The sequence below is a fragment of the Mustela putorius genome, unplaced genomic scaffold (assembly GCF_011764305.1).
Source record: "Mustela putorius furo isolate JIRA1106 unplaced genomic scaffold, ASM1176430v1.1 tig00000224_pilon_pilon_pilon, whole genome shotgun sequence".
Taxonomy (NCBI): domain Eukaryota; kingdom Metazoa; phylum Chordata; class Mammalia; order Carnivora; family Mustelidae; genus Mustela; species Mustela putorius.
Genome location: NW_025421321.1, coordinates 13,891,022 through 13,914,470, shown reverse-complemented (window position 1 = coordinate 13,914,470; position 23,449 = coordinate 13,891,022). Strand labels below are relative to the sequence as shown.

At 38.9% G+C, this 23,449-nt stretch overlaps 1 protein-coding gene across 2 annotated transcripts in view; it reads left to right on the top strand.

Annotated features, from left to right (window-relative positions):
* CAMKMT (calmodulin-lysine N-methyltransferase) overlaps positions 1-23,449 on the top strand; it is a 374,335-nt gene that overhangs the window by 314,342 nt on the left and 36,544 nt on the right. For both annotated transcript variants that reach the window (XM_045077742.1, XM_004752981.3), the window contains exons 4-7: positions 653-713; positions 2,755-2,809; positions 3,864-3,927; positions 11,664-11,730. In XM_045077742.1, coding sequence (XP_044933677.1) covers positions 653-713; positions 2,755-2,809; positions 3,864-3,927; positions 11,664-11,730 — 247 coding nt within the window. The remainder of the gene's footprint in view (positions 1-652; positions 714-2,754; positions 2,810-3,863; positions 3,928-11,663; positions 11,731-23,449) is intronic.

Genomic DNA, 23,449 nt, shown 5'->3' with positions numbered 1-23,449 from the left:
GGGATCATGACCTGAGCCAAAGGCAGAGGCTTTAACCCACTGAGCCACCCAGGAACCCCGATGGTTAAATTTAAAGATGTGGCAAAGTTGGTGAAACTTGAATTTCTTAATTTAAACCTCCAGTTTGATATTTCTAATTGAAAAAAGGAAATAATTGTGTGTATTTGAAAACATTAGGACAGAGTCAAAGAAAAAGTTTTAATGACCTTGGTAGTTTTCTTTGCTCCTTACAAGTGTTTTTTCCATTTATTTTTGCCTCACATGAACTGCATATACATTAGGTCTTCAACTGGTGTTTATGAATTGGCTGAGAAGAAGGTTCACATATGCAAGATCAACTACCTGAAATACCATTAAAATTGAACTTTTAGTATTTGTAATTTTGGTTGTTGTTTTGCTGTCTTGTTGTAATAGAAATTTAGTAAAATTTATTTGGGATATTTTACTGTTTTCTGGGAAAAAAGCTATCATCGACAAAAAACCTCATTTGATATGACATATTACAAGTAATAATTATGTTGAGTTTGATTCAAGTTGAAACAGCTTGTACTGAACATTATTTTTAAAAGCCATTTCTTAAGAGAATGATTATAGTGAATGATTATAGAACAGATTCCTATAATCGAAAAGTGTTTCCTCTTGTGTTTTCTAGGCATCTGGCCATCTGAAGAGGTTTTGGCTTACTATTGCCTCAAGCACAGAAACGTATTCAGGTACAAAGCTGTCCTTAAAAAAGTACTTTTTAGTGATTATGAGTATTATATCTGCATATTAAAGATTGCCATGATTACATTCTTCAAATTAAGTTGTTGAAAAATATGTAAGAAAGAAAAGAAAAGGAAGAAAGAAAGAAAGAAGAAGGAAGGAAGGGAAGGAGGGAGGGGGAAGGAAGAAAAGAAGAGAAGAAGTTCATGGTGAAAACATGTTGCTTCTGAAAAGAAATCTGAATTGCCTTTGGGTACTAATACTGCACAAAAAGCACAGCAAGCTTTTTGCTATATGTCAAAGGCTTTTGATTTCCACTCAAGGCATTTTATTTCACTTTGATTTTGGAAACAAAAGTGAAGCTCCAATCAATCCTTACTGATTGTGAAGGTCAAAAGAAAAAAAAAAAAAAAGAAAAGAAAAAAAAACTACAATAAAGACATTCTTTAAACTTATGCTAGGGAAATCACTACAGAATATTTGATAAATAAATACCCCCCAGCTATTATTTAAATATGCCATCCCACTCCTGGTTTTAAAGGTATTTTATAGACCTAACAATATGTATTTGTAAAATATAAATTACTGTTACAGATTCATGCTACGGAAATAAAGGTTTTCAACTGTCAGTGTGCAATTATAGATCAAACCCATGGATGAGATTTAGGAAACAGGAAAAAAAAATAAACACCTCCTTTTATTTAAAAATTCTAAAGATGTTTGGTAAATCCAGAAAATATAGGTTTTTCATTTTTAATTCTCATTTTATAAAAGTCACCCAACATATGCTTCCTGAATAGCCCATTATGATTCCAGACAAGTCATTAGTGATCATGGTGTGTGTTTTAACAATATGTACTTACAAGATTGGGTCAATAATATGTATTTTTTGAAGCTCCGTGGGTTCATATTTACCAACCAGCCTATAATTGCCTTGAACAACTAAATACTCATTAAGTGTGTTTCGGAATATGAATGTCCTTGCTTGGCTTCTCTTCCTCTTCCCTCTCTTTGCCCGCCCCCCTTTCAGTTCTCTCCTTCTCTCTTTCTTTTCTCCTGTCGAGGTAATAAACTTCCCAACCTGGGAAGAAGGAGCGATCTTAAGGTTGAAGCGTATAAAATGAGCACAGGGCAGTATTGACTTTGGGCCACAGAGCTGCTCTGGGAGTCTGGTATTTGCTCTTCTCCCTGTGCTTAAGCTTCACTGGAGCTCCAATCATCGAGCAGTGGTGTAGGGTAAGAATGTCACACGTTGAGGGCTGATATTTAGGCACAAAGGGGAAGGTGAGTGCAGAGTGGCCCCCTAGACTGTCAGCTTTAACTCTGAGCCGCTTTACTTTTGAGCGGTGAAGTCAGAGCCCCGTCATTGCTTTAGCCTCGGTTTGCTGGCTTAACCATATTATGTCCCTGCATTGTTTATTCACTGTGTTGTGTTGGGGTCAGTTGTGATTTAAGTGTTAATTGCTAAATGCTCTTTGTGTAATTGTTCTTTATGGGGGCGGTTCAGATTTCCAAAATGTTTCAGTTTGGTTTCGAATTTTTTTTTCAAAAATTTCAAGATTGCATTTGTGTGTGTGCGTGTGTGTGTGTGTGTGTGTGTGTTGTGTGTATTTGACTAAAATATAGGTATATACACACTCCTATATGTTCTTCATTTACTTGTCTGTTTTTGAAGGAATGAATGTGGATTAACAGTGTTACCCTTTCCTAACAATTATCTTTCGCTACTCTAGCTAGTTTAGTTCTAAAAGACAGCGCCATTGACAAGGGAAAAAAAGGGAACCTTCTCAGATTTTTCAGCTCAGCGGTGGTAATGTTGCAGTGAACACTAATGAGGGAACCCCCACTGATTTGCCTGCTTTGTGACTTTTCTATTTCATAATTATTTTTAAAACGCAAAGCAACATGAGGTAGCCTAGTCATGTCTCTACAACTTCCTGGTAGCGCCGTTCTTACCGCAGATGGCAGTTTGTTCTTGTAACATATATATCTCTCTGACCATTTTCATCTAATTTGTATGGGTTCTACCATTTCTTTTCTCTCTTTCAGGGACCTTGCTGTGTGTGAGCTAGGGGGTGGCATGACATGCTTGGCTGGGCTCATGGTAGGTCTTTTCTCAATTCCAATCCCATTCAGAGGGAGGAACAAAAGGAAAAATGTTCCAGGGCCTCCAACTGCTGGGTCAGAGAACCGTCAACAGCATCAGCTGCGGTCAAGCTGCCGGGTCTTGAGAGACCTTCTAGATTGACTTACTTTCGGATCATATTGATTTTATGGTTGCCTCGATGAGCAGAAACATTTTACCTCAGTGTAGTCAATATCGCTTGTTGTGACATTCCAGGCCTCGCACGGTCTTTCTTTGCCATAGCGAAAGCATTTTTTTTTTTCTTCAGATTATAGTCCCATTTGCTAAGATACAGGAATAGCCCGGCGAATCACAGTTGGAGCACCATGATATAGCTGCTAATGTTTTGCCTGCATTATTACACCAACAAACATGATCCAGAGCGCTCAGTAATTAGATTCTTTTGAATTAGATTGGCCATTCAGGAACGTCGTTCCCCATTCTCTGGGTTCTGAGTCATGTATTCAGGAGATATTATGTAGCAGCACAGTGCATTAGACAAGTTTTTATGTCTCTACAAATAAAAGCATATTGTTACACTGATTGGCATTTGACAAACCTGTCGCTCTTACACAATGTGTCGAGGTTACAGCCCAATGTGCGAGCATGTCAAAGCTCACAAAAAAATTACCCTCACAAAGCCATCTGCCTGCAATGCAAAGTTATATGAAGGGCATCAGGCAGTCAGACAGAAGCAAGCTGAAAGGCAGAGTGACAGCCTTGTATGATGGCTCTACCAGATAAACAGAAGCCCACAAATGAAAGCCTCTCAGAATACCATCATCCGCTGTCACAATGCAATTACCGAACAGAATGATAGCAAGATAGAGGCTCCCGCAAATGGAATGATAAAAGTATTGACTGATTTGATTGAATGATTAAAATAATGCAGACATAAAATGAAAAAAGATTGAAGATTGTTACAGAGAAATAGGTGAGGAAGCATGATACTGAAGGCTTGTCACTCCTGTCTTCACTTCCACACAGACAAGCATATTTGCTCATTGTTTGCTGTGCTCCTTTTTTTTTTCAGGTTGCTATTTCTGCAGATGTCAAAGAAGTTCTGTTAACTGATGGGAATGAAAAGGCCATCAGAAGTATCCTTATTCAGATAGAAAACGGGTTTGTTGTGCTTGTTCCTTTTTCCCGGCTGAGTAACAATTGATATAAAGAAAGACAGCATGGGGTATTAAAAAAGAATCCCCCCCCACACACGTGATAAGTAATTAAGAAAAAGTAGGAATATATGGACTTCATTTGGCGACGACTGTTTTTTCTTTTAGTTCGATAGATTTTTTTTTTTTTTTACGGTCACATCTTGTGAAAGGAGCCCACATTTTGTGGACCACTCAAGGCAAAGAGAACAGTTGCTTCAGAATAATTTTCAGGCATTCCTGTCCTTTTATTGTCACTGAAATTTCCCAGTATGAAGTACACGATTGGATATTTATTATATCCACTATTGCTTGCAAAAACTAACTTCCGGCATCATGTTCATCATGGGTTTGATCTTTCCTGGGTTTGATCTTGTGTGTCTGTGCTAGGTCGGATGGGACCTACTCTAATTGTCGAGAGGTTACCTATAGCTCCCCACTGGAAACTGCTATCAGCTTTCCATTATTTCCTTTTATTTAGGATTATAAAAGCAATCTCTTTTTTTTTTTCTGCTATGCTATTACAGTTCCAAGCCCATTATATTAGATTATGCTTTACTAATATGTACACAGAGTTCCTGAAAATTGAACTGTACTTTAACTAAGAAAGCAAGCATAATTTGTGGCTACTTTAGCAATCGAGCTGATTTGTTCAGGCGCAGTTAACAGCCGTTAGAAATTGAGAGAAGTGGAAGATATATTTGCTTTGGGTTTTTGGTATGCCTTACATTTACATTATGAAGGAGGCAATCCGCTTATTTGCATCTTAGACCCCGAAAATGCCAAAGCAGTTTTCGATTTTTGCGACTTCTTACAGAAAGCCCCCTTTTGATTTTCTTTTTCTACCTTGGCTCCACGATCATTTAAAAATAAAATTTGCAGCAACTCGATCAGGCTGCTCAAATAGGAGAAAGGAGGTACAAGAAGCACAGTAGCTAATATTGTTCAGCGGCACTGGTGTGCTCTGCAGAGCCCCACCCAGCTAATTGCCTGACAGACTTAAAAAAAAAAAAAAAAATTTCAGGAAGGAAAAACAGCCAATCACAATCCTGGCCTTTCACACAAGGGAAAGAGATCACAAAAGGTGCTTCCTTTTTTAAGATGCAGGATTTTAATCATGATCTTCAGACTGTCGCAAGTTTCTCAAAATATTCCCGGAGATGAGCCGATGTTGTTTCATTCACTCTGCTTTATTCTGAGTTATGCCTCGCACTGTATCATTTCACTGTGTTCCTCCTCCGCATGTCAGGGAGCACTGAGAGCGAGAGGAAGGCAGGTATGCTGGCTCAGCCCCAGTGGATGGTATTTTTTGTGGGGGGAGGAGGGCAAAAGAGGGAAGGAGGATTATTGGACAGGAGAGGGTCATTAGAGCCACAGAAACTTTCAGATTGGGCCCGGCAACCTGAGGTTTTTCTCAAGTCAGCAGGTGTCTCATTTAATAGCATCAGAAACAAATTAGAACTTTTATCCAACTATAGGAACATCTGTAGTCAGTATGTAAATTTAATTGTACTCAAATTATTATTGAGCTAAAGTACAGCGCTTCCAGAGAAGGGAAGCAATGCTAATGTCATTAATTAGCACACCTTTGCTTTGAACAGCAAAGATGCCATGCCAGCTCTTGAAATCAGAGAGGAAATCTCCGATTCTGTATTCACTCTGCTGGCCTTTCAAAGAAATGATTGGTACAGCCCCCTCCCAAGAAAATGGATTTTTAACATTTGGTCCTCAGAAGCTCAGCCCTGAGAGTGCTTTATTGTGCTGGGTTTTACAATGGGTTTAATATAGCGGGGTGCCAAAGGGCAGGAGGGGAAGAACTTTACAATGTAGATAAAGTAGGTCCTTTCAGGATGCAGACCAAAACCGGTAGTGTGTTTTATTTCATCTCTTAGGACTTTCCTGATGGAGTTCAGTTTTTATCATGCAGTTGTTCCATGTTTGTGGGCTTTTTTCTTTTGTAACCAGATCTAATTTTTTTTTTTTAATTAAGAGAAAAAAAGCATGCCTAACGCCTTAAAAATTGGCAATGTGTTTTTGCTTTTAATACTAATGTTATTCTTGATTTGCTAATAGAGCTTACAATTGGCATTCATTGTAAGCTGTTGTGCTAAGTAAGGTTAATATGAATGATTTTTTTTTCTATTTGTGTGCCCACTTTCTGTAAGAATAACTAATTCACTGACTCACATACTGTTGATGCATATAGATTGAAACAAATTCATTTAAAAATTACTGTTTACATCTTTCCTTTAAAATTTTAGGAAGCCTAAATTATATAGCAGTTGTAGGATATTATCCAAAAATTACTTTCTAAAAAGTAAAAGTGGATGTCAACAAAAAAAAAGGGGGGAGAACCATTGCCAGAAACCAGAAAATCTCTAAGCAAAGCTGCTAATTATTCTTAATGGGCAAGATGAGCACATTAAGAAACAAATGAATACATCAGTGAAATGTAATTGAAAATCGACCTGGCAGTCCCACATCACATCTGAGTATTGGCCTGTATATTATTCTCTTCATTTTAAAAATTATTTTCGTTGTTCTTCGCATCCGAATTTAATGAATCCAACTGAATCTTCATTTCCTAGTCTCTTAAGCTTCTAAGATTCTGATTTTTACCTTTTAAAAAAGTAGCATTTTTTGATCCTTCCTTTTTATCTTCAATTATTTCTATTTTTTAAATATGTCAGGTAATGAATGGATGAGTTCTGAATCTTTATATCATAGAAGCCTATAACCAGTTGTGAGGTTATTTCTAATCTTCCCTCAGATGTATCAGATGGTTTGGCTATGTCTTCCAGGGCTCTCTCCCTTGACCCTGGAAAGCTAGATGTTGATTTGAGATCTATTAAACAGAGATACCTGAAAAGAGATTAAGACTTGAGGTGTAAGTGAATGATGTAAGTCCTAAATATTTTCTCAGACTCGTGGGTACGTGTCCCAGTTCTCCTTAGTCCTTAAACTGTACTGCTGCGTCTAATCCAGTACCCCCCTACCCAAGAGCTGCCTCTCTTTACAGATGCCATTTATCTGTACCCACAGAGAACAAAGGATAAATTAGAAATGGCATCATTTGGTTCATCAGTTCTCAACTTCACCTAAGATAGGTTGAAACGTGTTCCCTTTCCTTTGGCACAGCCCTTTTGGTGTAATAAAGGAAGAAATCTCCAAGTGCCTACAGATAATAATAACTCACTAAAGTTCGTGGCTGGTGATGATAATGGCGTAAGAACAGAGGGGAGAAATGATATACTGACTTATTATTGATGCCAAGCCTCTTCCCAATTGTAATGGATAAAAGTACAACACCTAGAGGTGAGCAGCCCTCTCTGGGTCACTCACTAATTCTCCCCACACAAGCACCCTGCCTTGACCCATCCTTAGGAAGTATCAAGCATGTTATCTGCAGAATGTAGCAGTGCTTGGTGATCCATTTCTTGTGCTTCTGACCCAAGCATCTTATTCCTACAGCAGGCACAGTCTGGATCATGATTTCAGGCTTAGGATTCACCCCAAATTGGTCAATCTCCCGTGCATTTTAAAGGAGAGAGCCCTGGCTTAACATTATCTTATTTATTAACAGCATCTCTGACTTGAGTAACTACTGCATTAAGCTCCCTGTGGACTATGCAGCCCGTGCTATGGATGGTGAAGACCTTGGCAATGCTAGGCCATCATCCTGTGTTCCTCTAATGTCTGGGCCAGCTGTACCTCTATTTGCTAACTGAGTCATTAATGGACTGCATGTGCCTTATATTGGGTAGAAGCTCAATAAATAGCTTTGCAAATTCAATTTGGATTAAGTAATAAATTAATCTAACTAACTAATTAAAATTAATCCAACCACCGTTTACCTGCAGGCCATTTCAGGCATTGAAGACACAGCAGTGGACAAGACAAACAAGTCCCCTTTCTGGTGGGACCCAGACTAGATGCCTTGGCTGGAGCACATTTATACGTGGGAAAGACACTGAAAATCTACAGGGCAAAAGTTCTTTGATTCTTTCCAGTTATTTAAATTGTACAGTATAAATGTCCACATAATTAGTTCTGAGCAGCAGGGAGAGAAAATAAAGCTTGACTGCCAAACCTCATTTTAGTTACTCACCAGCCTCTTCATCCCACTGAAGCTTTTGCCTGAGTTATTGAAAAAGAAAATGAACTGACATGAATTAGGCACCAATATGGTCTGGCTCATCCTATGTGATACTCCATTAAGCCTGTGAAATAGGGATCATTATTCCTGTTTTTGAGATGGAGCTCAGAGAGGCTGATTTACCCAAGTTCACACAGCCACCAAGTAGCAGAATGAGCTTTAGAAGCCAGCCAGGTTCATTTGACTTCAAAGTTTATTTCCCCCCATTCAACCATTCTGTTTCACTAAAACTTAGAATAGTTTGGTGAGTGTCATCCTGCAGTTTCCTCAGAACTCTCAGGAAGAAAAGGCCTCTCATCCAAAAACATAGCAGTTGACATAGCTAACAGTTCAAGGTACCTCCTGGTCGTCTTCTCAATTCCCTTGATAACGAGCACATTTAAGAATATTTTGCAGCTTTTAAATTGGCAAATATTGCCACGTCCAGCATTTCTAAAATCCTTTAGAGGTCAGAACGAACAGGATTTATATTATTATTTCTTGTTTTCCTACCCTCACCTTGTATGGTCCAGTGAAAATAAATGGTAACATACACTGAAAAAGTAATGCTTTGTGGATCACAATGTTATTATTTTAAAGATTTTTTTAAAGATTTTATTTATTTATTTGACAGAGATCACAAGTAGGCAGAGAAGCAGGCAGAGAGAGAGGAGGAAGCAGGCTCCCCACTGAGCAGAGAGCCTGGTGCGGGGCTCCATCCCAGGACCCCGAGATCATGACCCGAGCAGAAGGCAGAGGCTTTAACCCGCTGAGCCACCCAGGTGCCCCTCAATGTTATTATTTTAAAAAGAACTTTCTTGCTTAAAGAACAAGGCCAAGGGGCACCTGGGTGGCTCAGTGGGTTAAGCCTCTGCCTTCGGTTCGGGTCATGATCTCAGGGTCATGGGATCGAGCCCCGCATGGGGCTCTCTGATCAGCAGGGAGCCTGCTTCCTCCCTCTATCTCTCTGCCTGCCTCTCTGCCTACTTGTGATCTCTGTCTGTCAAATAAATAAACTCTTAAAAAAAAAAAAAAAAAAAAGAACAGGGCCAAGTCCCAAAATGTAGATGCAGGCTCCTGATAAATTAATAATCACTAACTGCAGGAGGAGGCTAGTATTTTAAATAATATTTTCTATGTAATTAACTTAATTATATTTAGATATATAAAGTTAAAGTTACTTGTTTCAGTAACTTATTATACAAAAAAAGTGCATTTTAAGATTAAAACTCAACTGAACCAAAATTAAAAGGGAGCCCCACTCCTGAACTATGCTTTTTTGACAGAAGTAAACCAAGATGTAGAAACTTGGTTTCTTTTAGCCTCAAGCATGGATCCTGTAGCCTAGACAAGGAGCCTGGAGTTGATTGTTCTGGATCCAGTTAATCAGAAATCACATTAAAGCTATCTTTGCACCCAGCACCTCCCACTGAAGACTTCCAGAAGGTAGGTACGGTACAGGGAACATGATTTGGTCCACCCTGTTGAACACTGTCCTGGACATACTGACTTGATTTGATTGGACATCCTTTATCACTCTGAGGTAACACAGAAAAATGATAAAATGTATTATTAGACACAGTGCCAGCCAGAGGTACCGCCTCCAAATCTGACCCAAAGTGAAGGGTGAGGGGGAAGATTATCAGAGTAAATATCTTAAGATATTTTAATATGCTCTTGCCATTTCTTTTTTTTTTTCTCTGTACTTGTTTTAATATAAAAACACCTCCTAAACCATAAAATATATTTCCCTCCCAGCTCTAAAAATAAAGCAGCCTAAATACTGCTGTGAATTTTTTCATTAAAGGAAAAAAAAAGCCCCTCTAGAATATAAATACGTACACTTGCTTCAACCTGAACTCCTGGAGGCACGGGTTTATAAATTGTATAAAAGCATATAGCATTAAGATGTTTACTAAAAATTAGTAATAGGTTTTCAGAGTTATATAATTTAACTTCCCTGCGACTATTTTATAAAAAGTGTTACCTCCACTAACAAAATAATATGTTTTGCTTGATAGATTAGTCATGTACTCACATGACGCTACAGGTGTTTGGGGAGTATTTCCGTGTGCTGCTGGATGTCATAGAAATGTGGAGTAGGGTGTGGCGGGGGGGAGGGGCTCAAACCAAAAACTGTTGTCATTTGACTCTTCACTAATTTTGTTCTCCTCAGAATAACGATGTCAGCTGTCCTTTCCTATAAGACATTTCATTTAGAAGACTTTCCTGAAATACTTTCTTCCTGAAATAGACAGAACTGTAGGCCGATGTGTCATTTTAGTTAATCAAAACAAGTAGGCAAATTAGTCTCTTTTATTTTTTTAATGAATGTAATTTAACGGTATTTAATTTGCATACAGGAAAGTTCACCCAGAAAAAAAAAAAGTCTGCATTATAGCACTTTTGTAAACCTCCACAAAGCCCTTCATTAGGAGACCTAATTGATTTTTCCTACCCACTCCTGGGGGGGGCAGAAAGCTATCACAGTACCTGCTTATTCACTCAGAGAAGAAATGGGTGTGCCTGATGTTTCAAGCAGAGATTTGGGTTAAAAAGTCCTGTGGCTCTGTTCTTACAGGGAGATCTTGGCCAATGCTTGTTCCGAGCATTCAGGAAATCTGTTTTTCTGAGCACTAGGGGAACATCGCTTGTCTGCTTGGTGTCCTCCCCATGGGCCCAATTTAGTTCAGCTTGCAGCCTTCACTGGAATTATTTTATTTCTTGTTTATTTAAATCTGCTTTATTCTGTAAGAGGAACTTAGTGGCTTTTTACAATGATACAGAATATATGCCATATAAAATAAATGAGTAAGTGAAGGTGATTGAAATCAGAAAGCCAGGGCAATATGATGAAGCCAGGATGGGAGGTCAGTACAGAAAGTATATGCCATGAGAGCTCTGGTGGTTGATACAGCTGGGTCATCCGTTTGGCTCTGGGTCACACAGGGACCAGAGCAAGAAGAGAAACAAAATAGTTGTAAGATTTAGTGTCCAGAAGTGGAAGCAAATGAAGTTGATCTCAAGCCTAGCTTTGCCCATTGTTAGAACCTGACATGGTTTTTCCCACGGATCTACACCAAGATGGCACTGTGTGATGTAATAAACCAGCTCCTCAAAACATGTCTTCCAGATATATGGCTTTTCTTGGTATAGGTCCTTTCCCCACTGACTGAAAGAGGCATGCCTTTGGGGCTATAGCTCTTTTAAGCAAGTGAGGCATGGCACCTATCTGATAGTCATCTACACCCACCAGCACCCAGAACCCTGGACCCTGCACACATGCTCCCTGCAGGTACATTTCACAGGTGACAAAACTGCTGCCCAGGGAATTAAAAGAGCTTGCCTGTGGCAAGTAATTCAACATTTGGTGGTAGAACAAGGGATTGACCCTTCTTCTTCTGCCTCATACCCTACAACTCTTCTCTTTTTACTATGCTGATCCCATGTACAGTAAGAAGATCACTGTATTTGTGGATGGTTTTTTTTTTTTTTTGAGTCAGTTGACAATCACAGCAGAAGCTTTCTTAACTGTGTTCTATAGACGTGAGCGACATCATCACAAGGAATCAGAAGGCTGGCGCATTTAAAACTCAGAAAATATCAAGCTGGTAAGATACTTTTCTTCATTAAAACATTCTGGTTTTCTCTGTGGGTGATAATTAAAAATAATAATAGCTAACATTTATTTACTGAGCACTTACTGTGGGTCAGGCATTGTTCTAAGCACTTTAAAAATCTCTTATTTAATGTTCAGAAGATCATGAAGGGGCAGGCGGGCATTTTCATTATCTTCAGCCAATGAGGAAAGCTGAAGTATATTGAACCCGAGGTTGGGAATGAGTTTAGGATTGAGAGTGCACAGTCTGAAGCTGGGAGAAGCCTTCCTGGGGCCTCCTTATGAATGCTCTTTTCCTCTGGTTCTCAGCCTGGGGGCAGTCTTGCCCCCGGGACTCTTGCATTGTCCTGACTCAGGGGAGAGGATCACTAATGGCATCTAGTAGACAGAGGCCAGGGGTCCTGCTCACCATCCTACAATGCACAAGAGAGTGCCCATGACAAAGACCTATCTGGCTGAAAATGTCAGTAGTGCCATAATTAAGAAACCTTGCTCTATTTATGATTTTAAAATAGTTTAGGTATCCATTCCTTTTTAGATTCTGTTCTTTTTTTTTTTTTTTTTAAGTTTTTATTTATTTATTTGACAGAGAGAGAGAGAGTGAGAAAGGGACCACAAGCAGGCAGAGAGAGCAGGCAGCCACATGAGGGGCTCCATCCCAGGACCTGGGATCATGACCTGAGCCAAAGGCAGACTTTTAACAACTGAGCCACCCAGGCGCCCCTAGATTCTGTTCATTCTTATTCGAGCTTGGAGAAATTCTTACCCTCAACCAAAACAATGGTGTTTTCTGTGATGCTACATTTTCTTTTGTTCTGATGATAGGACCTAGAAGAGCAAGTAATCATTTAGTACTTTTCACATGAAATACCTGTATTTGTGCCTTTTGCATTCATTTATATGTTGAACCCCAGACGTTAGACCTTTGATATTTTGAGTTTTCTCTGTGTCAAAGATGCTTTCCCACCACTACTCAGTTTGGGATTTAAAAAAAAAAAAAAAAAGATGACTGAATAGCAGCATCGCTTTAAAAACCTGTGGTCCTACTCTGTAAATTTTCGTTGTTAGATATATAAATGACATATATATTTTTATTAATAAAATAAAATAAAATAAAAAATAAAAACCTGTGGTCCAGATTGGGCTGAGGCCGTGGAATAGCAATGATTATTTTTCTCTGGTGTCAACTGGTAAAGGTAAGGAAGTGTCCTCGTGTTTTTAAATCCTGTAGTAGAATGTCAGCGCAAGCTGGTGGCTTGGGGTTGTGGGGGGCGTGGGTGATGCCCTTTGTTTCTCATTTAATCACAAACCAGTTTCCCAGAAAGCCTCAGGCAGGTCAGGAGAAAGAACCATCCACTATCGTGTCTTCTTCATTCTTACGGCAGCCTTTACGCCACAGTGAGGACTGCCATACCCTTCTGGGGAGGACTTCATTTTGGGACGTGATTTTCAACCTGGTCTTTTACTTATCAATCAAAAGCACATTTTCAATGTTGTCCTCATTTACATTTATTTAATGCTTAAGGTCATTTGTGACCATTTGAGTGTATTTCAGCATATGGAATCAGGGAATAATAGATTCAGCATCATGCTGTGAAGAGAGATTGTGTTTTTACAAGACATAATGTTGTTTACTGGGTGTTAATAATCACTAATTAATAAACATATCTAGATTTTGAAAATGTTCCATTTTGAGGAATAAAAAATGTCAAGTGTTTAACTTAAGGAGTGCAACAGTATTTTCTGTCATCTCTTCATGAAATAATTAAGTTACATAGAGAAGCAAAATGTCCCTATTCAACACAGGGTGTATCCAAAATGGCCTTTGTGTCTATATGTTCTCAAAAATGCTTTAAATATATTGTCTATTATGTACATGGACAGATAGTCTTTGTGTCAGTAGCCATTCAGGAACCTCCAAGATGAAGGGTTTGGTTTTAGGGTTTTTTTTTTTTTTTGTCTTTGTCTCATATTAGTTGTGGTCAGTTATTTTTCTTTTACCACTATAAGCATGTTGTCCAAAGTCTACTAAAGCACTTTGCCAGAAAACCAGGGGGATGAGTCGGTCCTTGAAATGACCTGATCTCACATTAGAAGCTACTTGACCACTTAACCTTCCAGAAGCTCAGAGGAACTGCCAACCAGTGATGTAATAATCAGCATTTCCCTTCTCTCCACTGCTTTCCCACCCATAACCAGTACAATATGATGAGCACATTAGTTCCATACAAGAAGAAATAAAAGGAAACGGTTCACAAAAGAGCTAAGATATAGTTCACTATTCTTTTTTAGTGCCTCAAAGCATATGCAGAATTTCTCCTCCAAATTGGAGGTGTGGAATAACAGTAGCGACAGATAACCGAGAAGCATTTACTGTAGCTACAAAGCCCACCTGTGAGCCACGTATTTCCACTATTAAAAAGCACTTCAAAGCTTGGCATAAGTTTGGAACGGCTAAACGTCTGCTGTGACTTTATGGGCAAATACCATGTAGCCACAGAGAGGAGTATCAGGGTACTGAGAACTCTGGGCTTAGGAAATGGTGGTTTTTGAAGAGGAACTAGAACGGAATAAGAATGGGAAAGCCCCTGCCCCCCCAACTCCTTGTTGCTCTGACAGGGTTCTTGTTGGGCAGTGACCCGCACTCCTCTTGCCTCTCAAGCCAGGGCGGACCCAGGCTGCATGGGGCCTGAAACCTATGTTGAGGGCCCTCATGAGGACAATGGATTTGATTTTACCTTACTTTGGCAAATTCTACAGAGGCATTTGACCACGTGAACACATGCCTAGGGCTCCTGGTAGGCCTTGGAAGGAGCTTATGCAAATGAGGGGCCTAACCGAGGTAAGCTTCAGCAGCTCCACGGTGAGGCCACCCCTGCTGCCCCCATCACCAGCGCTCTTGACTAGAAAAGTGCTCCTCTTTTTTCTTTTTTTTTTTTTAAGATTTTATTTATTTATTTGACAGACAGAGATCACAAGTAGGCAGAGAGGCAGGCAGAGAGAGAGGAAGGGAAGCAGGCTCCCTGCTGAGCAGAGAGCCTGATGCGGGGCTCAATCCCAGGATCCTGGGATCATGACCCGAGCTGAAGGGAGAGGCTTTAGCCCACTGAGCCACCCAGGCGCCCCATGCTCCTCCTTTAATAACAAAACTTTCTTACTCCCTCTGTTCCACTTTAATCCCAATCTAATTTTTTTTTTCTTAAGATTTTATTTATTTATTTGACAGAGAGAGAGAGACAGTGAGAGAGGGAACACAAGCAGGGGGACTGGGAGAGGGAGAAGCAGGCTTCCCGCCGAGCAGGGAACCCCATGCGGGGCTCAATCCCAGGACCCCAGGATCATGACCTGAGCCCAAGGCAGATGCTTAACAGACAGAGCCACCCAGGCATCCCTATCCAAATCTAAATGTTGCTTACCGTGACAGACATGATGGTGGAGGCCTGGAAGCTTTCGCCCTGGTCAAGGAAGGTCTAGGACGCACATAGACGAAGTATCATAACCATTTTGTCTCACAGATCTTAGTACAATCATTTGATGGTTCATTTGTTTGTCCATCTGTGCAGCCATCCATTCATTTACCTAATAGGTCCAAGGTATTTTGCCTTGGGGAACATCTATATGGAGTTATCCAGAGTAACTTGTGAACAAAGGAAATCATGCTGCTAATTATAGCTAGAGACTGGTTGAAAGAGCAAGGATACTTACAGCTTCTCAATTGTTAGGTTTATCTGAAGCTGTCTTCAAACCTGTGACTGTCTAATAAAGAAGCAGTCGGAGTTTTTGACGTCTACATGTTTTCAGGTGTTCCAGAATTAGTGAATGGCGTCATTCTCTGGTTAATATTAGTTAACAGTTACAATATATATATTTTTAAATCCATCAAATATACCCTGCTGTGATATTAAAAGTAAGTCTCTGCCTTCAAAAAGAGTTTATCTTTGTGTGAAAATTGCTAGTGAATTTAGGCCCGGGACTTGTATTATTCTTTGATAAACCATTAATTTTTGTAAACTATGGAACTTATTATAACACTGAAGACTTCTTTATAACCCAAATTTCACCTTTATGTGGGCCCCCAGGACTGGCTATTGGCCCCATTGCCCTACTGCTTTTTAAGATTTATATCTTTTCGGAGGCTCATTTTCTTTTAAAGGTTAAACCAGGGGTATGAAAAATGATTTTAAAAGTGTAAATCTCAGCCAAGTGGAATACAGTTGCTGGTTTTTCTAGACCTTCTCCGCCTGCCCTCACTTTCCTTCACTCTTCTCATTCAGTCTGGCTCCCTCTGCTTCTCCAACATACGCCTTCTCCCATGGCCCTCTCCTGTGGCCACCCAAGCCTCTGCACTTTCTGGACACATCTGGTCTTTCTCATCTCTGGCCTTAGCCAGTCCTGTCCCCCTCCTCCTTGTCCTCCTAAATTAGGATGGCCTAACTATCATTTCTCTCCTTCTCCGGCCTTAATCTTATCATCCTTTAGGTTTCTCTTGGCCTTAGACTGGTCCCATGGTCAAATACGCATATTCTCTTAATGCTCAAAGCATGTTTTCTTCATTTTCATGGTTTTCGTTCATTCACTTCCTGACAAATATCTTGATGACTTTCTATGCACCAAGTGCTGTTCTAGGTGCCAGAGACATAGTAACAAACAAGACCGAGAAAGTCGTGCCTTCTTCTCTAGCAGGGGAGATGAGAACTTTCTTGAAGGCAAGGATTCTGCTTACTATATTTTTGTATTCCCTGAAGCAATTAATACACTTTTTCCCTCTTATAGGAGACGTTTTAAGATTCGTAATTGGAGTACCTTTGAAAGACATGAATCCATAAGGCTTATGGAACCAAATAATTTTTAGCAGGAGAGAGTCAAGTTCTAGAGATGCAGACATCAGTTTATACATCAGATAGCTGACTTTCATTTCAGGATAGGCTTTTTCTCTTGGATGCACAAGCCATGTCTGTAGACAAACTGACATTGTAAGTAGTTGTTTATTTGTCCTTTGTCAGGTTGAAGAGGAAGGTTAGAAGAAGGTAACTAAGATAAGGAGGCTGAGGGCTCTCGTTGAGAAATTTCCCAATAAACTATACCTGTGAGTGGGTTTTGCTACAAGTACAGTAACAGAATCGTGAGAACTACTGAGAGTTCTAGAGATGCCACAGTCCCTTTTCCTTCCATTGCTATCCTGAATGTGGGGGAATGAAATTACCATGTGTGCCTTCTATTATTAACTTTTTTTTTTTATTTGCCTGACAAATTTAAAGAAGGACCCTGTCCCCTATGATTTCATGTTCTGCACTGAAGAAACAAGGGTGTTGTCCAGTTTCTGACATTTTGTTGGAGTTCTCCTTCAGGTATTAAAATGAGCCAGATTTTAACATTTGGGGACATTGTATTTTTTAAAAATATTTTATTTATTTATTTGAAAGACAGAGATCACAAGTAGGCAGAGAGGCAGGCGGAGAGAGAGGAAGGGAAGCAGGCTCCCTGCTGAGCAGAGAGCCCGATGCAGGACCCTGGGATCATGACCAGAGCCCAAGGCAGAGGCTTTCACCCCCTGAGCCAGCCAGGCGCCCCAGGGACATTGTATTTTTAAGACCTACTCTTAAACTGCAGCAAATTAAAAATTAAGGGCTTTATTCTCAAATAACACTGTATTGTCTCTTTGGATATGCACTTACCTACTTTTCACCAAGATCAAAATCTCACCACGCAAATTCAGCCAAATTCTATATTGATAGCCGAGTGTGCAGATTAGAACATTATATTAAACCTTCCAGGTTAATTAAGAGAAAAAATCACTCCATCATAGAAATTTATATCACTGAAGTTACATATCTAATAAGAAGGTCTTCATTTTCAAAAGATTTCTTTACTTTAAAATGGACAAGTGGGGATTTAAAAAAAATTTTTAGAGTATGACCACATCATAATCCATTAAAAATAATTTTTTACTTCAATAATAGTCTGCTTTCAGTATTTTGGGGTTACAAACAATGCTGCCGTGGATGCATCTGTACACAGAGTATACATTTGCAAGTATATACCTACAGAACAAGTTCTCAGAAGTGAACTTTGCGTATTCATATGACGCTACCAAAGTGTTAATTACTACAGCTTTGTAATATGTTTTCTTATCTGTTAGGACTAGTCCCTTGTTATTCTTTTTTTAGAATTTTCTCAAATTATGTCCATATTTTTATTTTACTGGCATTTTCATTGTGATTGAAAGAAATACAATTTACTAAGACTTGCCATCTTGATGACTGAGTCTTCCTATTTATGAACAGGGTGTTTCCTTTTTATTTAAGTTTTTCTAGATGTTCCATTAGTATTTGAAATCTTTCTTCATTTCTCTTGTTAACTTTATTTTTGGAAACTAGTTTTGTTTCTCTTATAAATGAGATCTTCTCTTTTATTATATTTTCTAACTGGTTGTTATTTGAATATATATGAAGCAAGCTATAGGGTTTTGTGTAGTAAATGTTTGGCCACCTCCATGAGTTATTATTTCGGCTAGTTTATCAGTTTATTCTCTTGAATTTTCCAAATAAACAATCCCATCATCTCCAAATGGTGATGATTTTTACTTCTTTTCAATTCTTATACCTCTTTTTTAAAAAAGATTTTATTTGTTCATTTGCGAGAGAGAGAGAGAGATGTAGAAAGCACAAGCAGGGACAGAGGCAGAAGGAGAGGGAGAGCAGACACCCTGTTGAGCTGGGAGCCCGATGTGGGTGGGGCTCAATCCCAGGTCCTGAAGATCATAACCTGAGCCAAAGGCAGATGTTTAACCGACTAAGCCACCCAGGTGCCCCTCTTATACCTCTTCTTTTGTATCTCTTGTATAATTTTATTGAATAAAAATTTCAAGGTGTTGTAAAATGATAGGCATTTTTGAGCCTGACTTTACTGGAACTCCTGGAATGCTTCACTATTAGATCTGCATTAGCATTTGGGTGGAAATATATGGATATTTTTTATCTTGTTAAGGTAGTTTTTATTGATCTCCTTGTATTTTTTTTTTTAAGATTTTATTTATTTTTTTGACAGAGAGAGAAATCACAAGTAGGTGGTGGTGGCGGCAGGGCGGGGGGCGGGGGAGCAGGCTCCCTACCGAGCAAAGAGCCCAGTGTGGGGCTCAATCCCAAGACCCTGAGATCAAGACCCGAGCAGAAGGCAGAGGCTCAACCCACTGAGCCACTCAGGCACGCCTGATCTCCTTGTTTTTAAGATATTTTATTACAAATAAATATGGAACTTCAGCCCTTGCCTTTTTAGCATGAATGGAACTGATCAAATTGTTTCTCTGACTTCACCTGTACCTGTGGCAACTCATATTAACAGGTTTCTTAATTTTAAAGCATCTCTGTGTTTTTAGTGACTTGGTCATGGTGTCTTAATTAATCTCTTAACATGCTATTGTATTTTAATGTGTTATTTGGAATTATTTTTATGACAAGTTTATTGAGATATAACTCACATACCGTATAATTCACCCACTTAAAGTGTACAATTTAATGGGTTTTAGGATATTCGCAGAGTTGTGAACCCTCATGATCAATTTTAAGACATTTTCATCACCCCCATTAATTTCATGACCCATTAGTAGCCACTACCCATTGCCCCCACCCTCTTTCTCTTTCCTAGCATTAGGGAGCCACTAATCTACTTTCTGGCTGTATGGATTTGCTTATTCTGGACATTCCACATAAATGGAATCCTATAGTATGTGGTTCTTCATATCTGGTTTCTTTAACTTAACATAATGTTTTGGGGTTCATCCATGTATTGGGATGTCATTCTTTTTATGGCTGAAAAATATTCCACTGTATGGATAGAACACATTTATTTTCTTTTAATTCCCAGTGTTGTTAACATACAGTTAACTACTAAACTAATACTAATCTGTCTTAGTCTCAGGTGTATGATACAGCAACTTAACAGTTCCACACATGATTCAGTGTTCATCAAGATAACTGTACTTAGTCCCCTTCCCCTGCTTCACCCATCCCCCAACCGACCTCTCCTCTGGTAACCATCTGTTTGTTCTCTGTAGTTGAGTGTCTGTTTTTTTGGTTTATCTCTCTTTTTTTTTTCTTGTTCATTTGTTCTATTTCTCAAATTCCACATAAAAGTGAAATAATATAACACTTGTCTTTCTCTGTCTGACTTCTTTCACTTAACATTATACTCTGTATCCATCCGCGATATTGCAAATGGCAGACTATCGTTCTTTTATGGCTGGATAATATTCCATTGTCTATATGTATATACTACATCTTTTTTATCCATTCATCAGTTGATAGACACTTGGGCTGCTTCCATAATTTGGCTGTTGTAAATAATGCTGCAATAAGTATACAGGAGCATATATCCCTTTGAGCTAGAATTTTCATATTTTTTGGATAAATACCCACTAGTGCGATTACTGGATCATAGGATTGTTCTCTTTTTAAAGTTTTGTGGAACCTCCATACTGTTTTCCGCAGTGGCTGCACCAGTTTGCATTCTCACCAATAGTGCACGAGGGTTCCTTTTTCTCCACAACCTTGCAAACACTTGTTGTTTCTTGAGTTTTGGGTTTTAGGCATTCTGACAGGTGTCAGGTGATAAATCAGTGTGGGTTTGATTTACATTCCCCTGATGATGAGTGATGTTGAGCATCTTTGTGTGTGTGTGTTTTAATTTTTTTTAATTTAATTTCTTTTCAGCATAACAGAATTCATTGTTTATATGCACCACACCCAGTGCTCCATGCAATACGTGCCCTCCATAATACCCACCACCAGGCTCCCCCACCCTCCCACCCCCGCCCCTTCAAAACCCTCAGATTGTTTTTCAGAGTCCATAGTCTCTCATGGTTCACCTCCCCTTCCAATTTCCCTGAACTCCCTTCTCCTCTCCATCTCCCCATGTCCCCTGTGTTATTTGTTATGCCCCACAAATGAGCGAAACCATATGATAATTGACTCTCTCTGCTTGACTTATTTCACTCAGCATAATCTCTTCCAGGCCCATTCATGTTGATACAAAAGTTGGGTATTCATCCTTTCTGATGGAGGCATACTCCTCCCTAGTGTATATGGATCACGTCTTCCTCATCCATTCTCCCATTGAAGGGCATCTCAAGGTTCTTTCTACAGTTTGGCGACCATGGCCATTGCTGCTATGAACATTGGGGTACAGATGGCCCTTCTTTTCTCTCCATCTGTATCTTTGGGGTAAATACCCAGTAGTGCAATTGCAGGGTCATAGGGAAGCTCTATTTTTAATTTCTTAAGGGATCTCCACACTGTTCTCCAAAGTGGCTGCACCAACTTGCATTCCCACAACAGTGTAAGAGGGTTCCCCTTTCTCCACATCCTCTCCAACACACGTTGTTTCCTGTCTTGCTAATTTTGGCTATTCTAACTGGCGTAACGTGGTATCTCAATGTGGTTTTGATTTGAGTTTGAGCATCTTTTCATGTGTCTATTGGCCATCTATAGGTCTTTGGAGAAATGCTATTCATATCTTCTGTCCATTTTTTTATTTGTTTTTTGGTGATTTGTTTATTTTTGTTTTGGTTTTGGTTTTTTTTTGTGTGTGTTGAGTTGTATAAACTCTTTATATATCTTGGATACTAACCCTTTATCAGATGTCATTTGCAAATATCTTCTCCTGTTCAGTAGTTTGTCTTTTAGTTTTGTTGGTTGTTTCCTTTGCTGTGCCAAAGCTTTTTAAATTTTGATTAGTCCCAATAGTTTATTTTTGCTTTTGTTTCCCTTGCCTCAGAAAACATACTTAGAAAGATGTTGCTATACCCAATGTCAGAGAAATTACTGCCTGTGCTCTCTTACAGGATTTTTATGGTTTCAGGGCTCCCATTTAGGTCCTTAATCCACTTTGAGTTTACTTTTGTGTATGATATAAGATATGCTTCTTTCTTTTCATGTAGCTGTCCAATTTTCCCAACACTGTTGAGGAGATTTTTTCCCATCGCATATTCTTCCCTCCTTTGTCATAGATTAATTGGCCATATAATTGTAAGTTTATTTCTGAGCTTTCTCTTCTGTTCTGTTGATATATATGTCTATTTTTGTAAGGTACCATACTATTTTGATTACTACAGCTTTGTAATATAACTTGAAGTGTGGAATTGTGATACCTCCAGTTTCATTTTTCAAGATTGCTTTGGCTATTTGGGGTCTTTTGTAGTCCCATACAAATTTTAAGATTGTTTGTTCCAGTTCTATGAAAAATGCCATTGATATTTTAACAGGGATTGCATTGTATCTGTAAATTGCTTTGGGTAGTATAGACTTTTTTTTTTTTTGGTTGAAAATATTTTTACTCATTCTATAAGTTATTTTTGTGGATAACACTTAAGATAACACTTGTTGAGTATTTATTCATAGTGAGTTTATTCTTTTTTCCTTTTTTTAGCATCTTAATTTAATTTTATTTTTTCATGTTCCAAGATTGTTTATGCACCACACCCAGTGCTCCATGCAAAACATGCCCTCCTTAATACCCACCACCAGGCTCACCCATCCCCTCACCTCCCTCCCCTCCAAAACCCTCAGTTTGTTTCTCAGAATCTACAGTCTCTCATCTTTCATCTCCCCCTGTGATTTATCCCCAATTCACTTCTCCTCTCCTTCTCTTAATGTCCTCCATGTTATTCCTTCTGTTCCACAAGTAAGTGGAACCATATGATAATTGACTCTCTCTGTGATTTATTTCACTCAGCATAATCTCCTCCAGTCCCCTCCCTGTTGATACAAAAGTTGGGTATTCATCCTTTCTGGTGGAGGCATAATACTCCATTGTATATATGGACCATATATTCTTTATCCATTCATCTGTTGAATGGCATCTCAGTTCTTTCCACAGTTTGGTGATTGTGGATATTGCTGCTATGAACATTGGGGTACAGATCGCTCTTCTTTTCACTACATCTGTATCTTTTGGGTAAACTGGGTACTATAGACATTTTAACAATATTTGCTCTTATAATCCATGAGCATGGAATGTCTTTCCATTTGTTTGTACTGTCTTCAACTTCTTTCATTAGTGTTTTCAGAGTACTGGTGTGTCACCTTCTTGGTTAAGTTTAATCCTAGGTATTTTGTTATTTCTGGTATAGTTGTAAATGGGATTGTTTTTATAATTTCTCTTTCTGCTACCTCATTATTAGTGTATAGAAATGCCACAGATTTCTGTACATTGATTTTGTATGCTGCAAAGTTGCTGAATTCATTCATCAATTCTAGTAGTTTTTTGGGGGATGGATAGACCATATTTTGTTCATTTATTTATTACAGACAATTGGATTGTTTCCACTTTTAGCCCATTATGAATAGTGCTGCTATGAACATTTGTGTAGATGTTCTTATGACAAGTTACTTTTCTCTTGGGTGTATGTAGCCATATAGGAACTCTATGTTTAACTTTCTGAGGAATTGCCAGACTGTTTTCCAAGTTGGCTGAACAATTTTATATTCCTATCAGCAGTGTATAATGTTATCTGGGCTTTTTGCATTGATACTCATCAGTAAAATTGGTCCACAGTTTATTGCACTATCTTATTTAGATTTTAATATCACTGATATGCTGGCTTCTTGAAAGAATTTAGAACCTTTCTTATCTTTTGAACCATCTAATCTGGCTCACCCTAAGTTGCTACCATAATACTAGATCAGAGAAAGTTATGATTTGAAGTTGGCAACAAA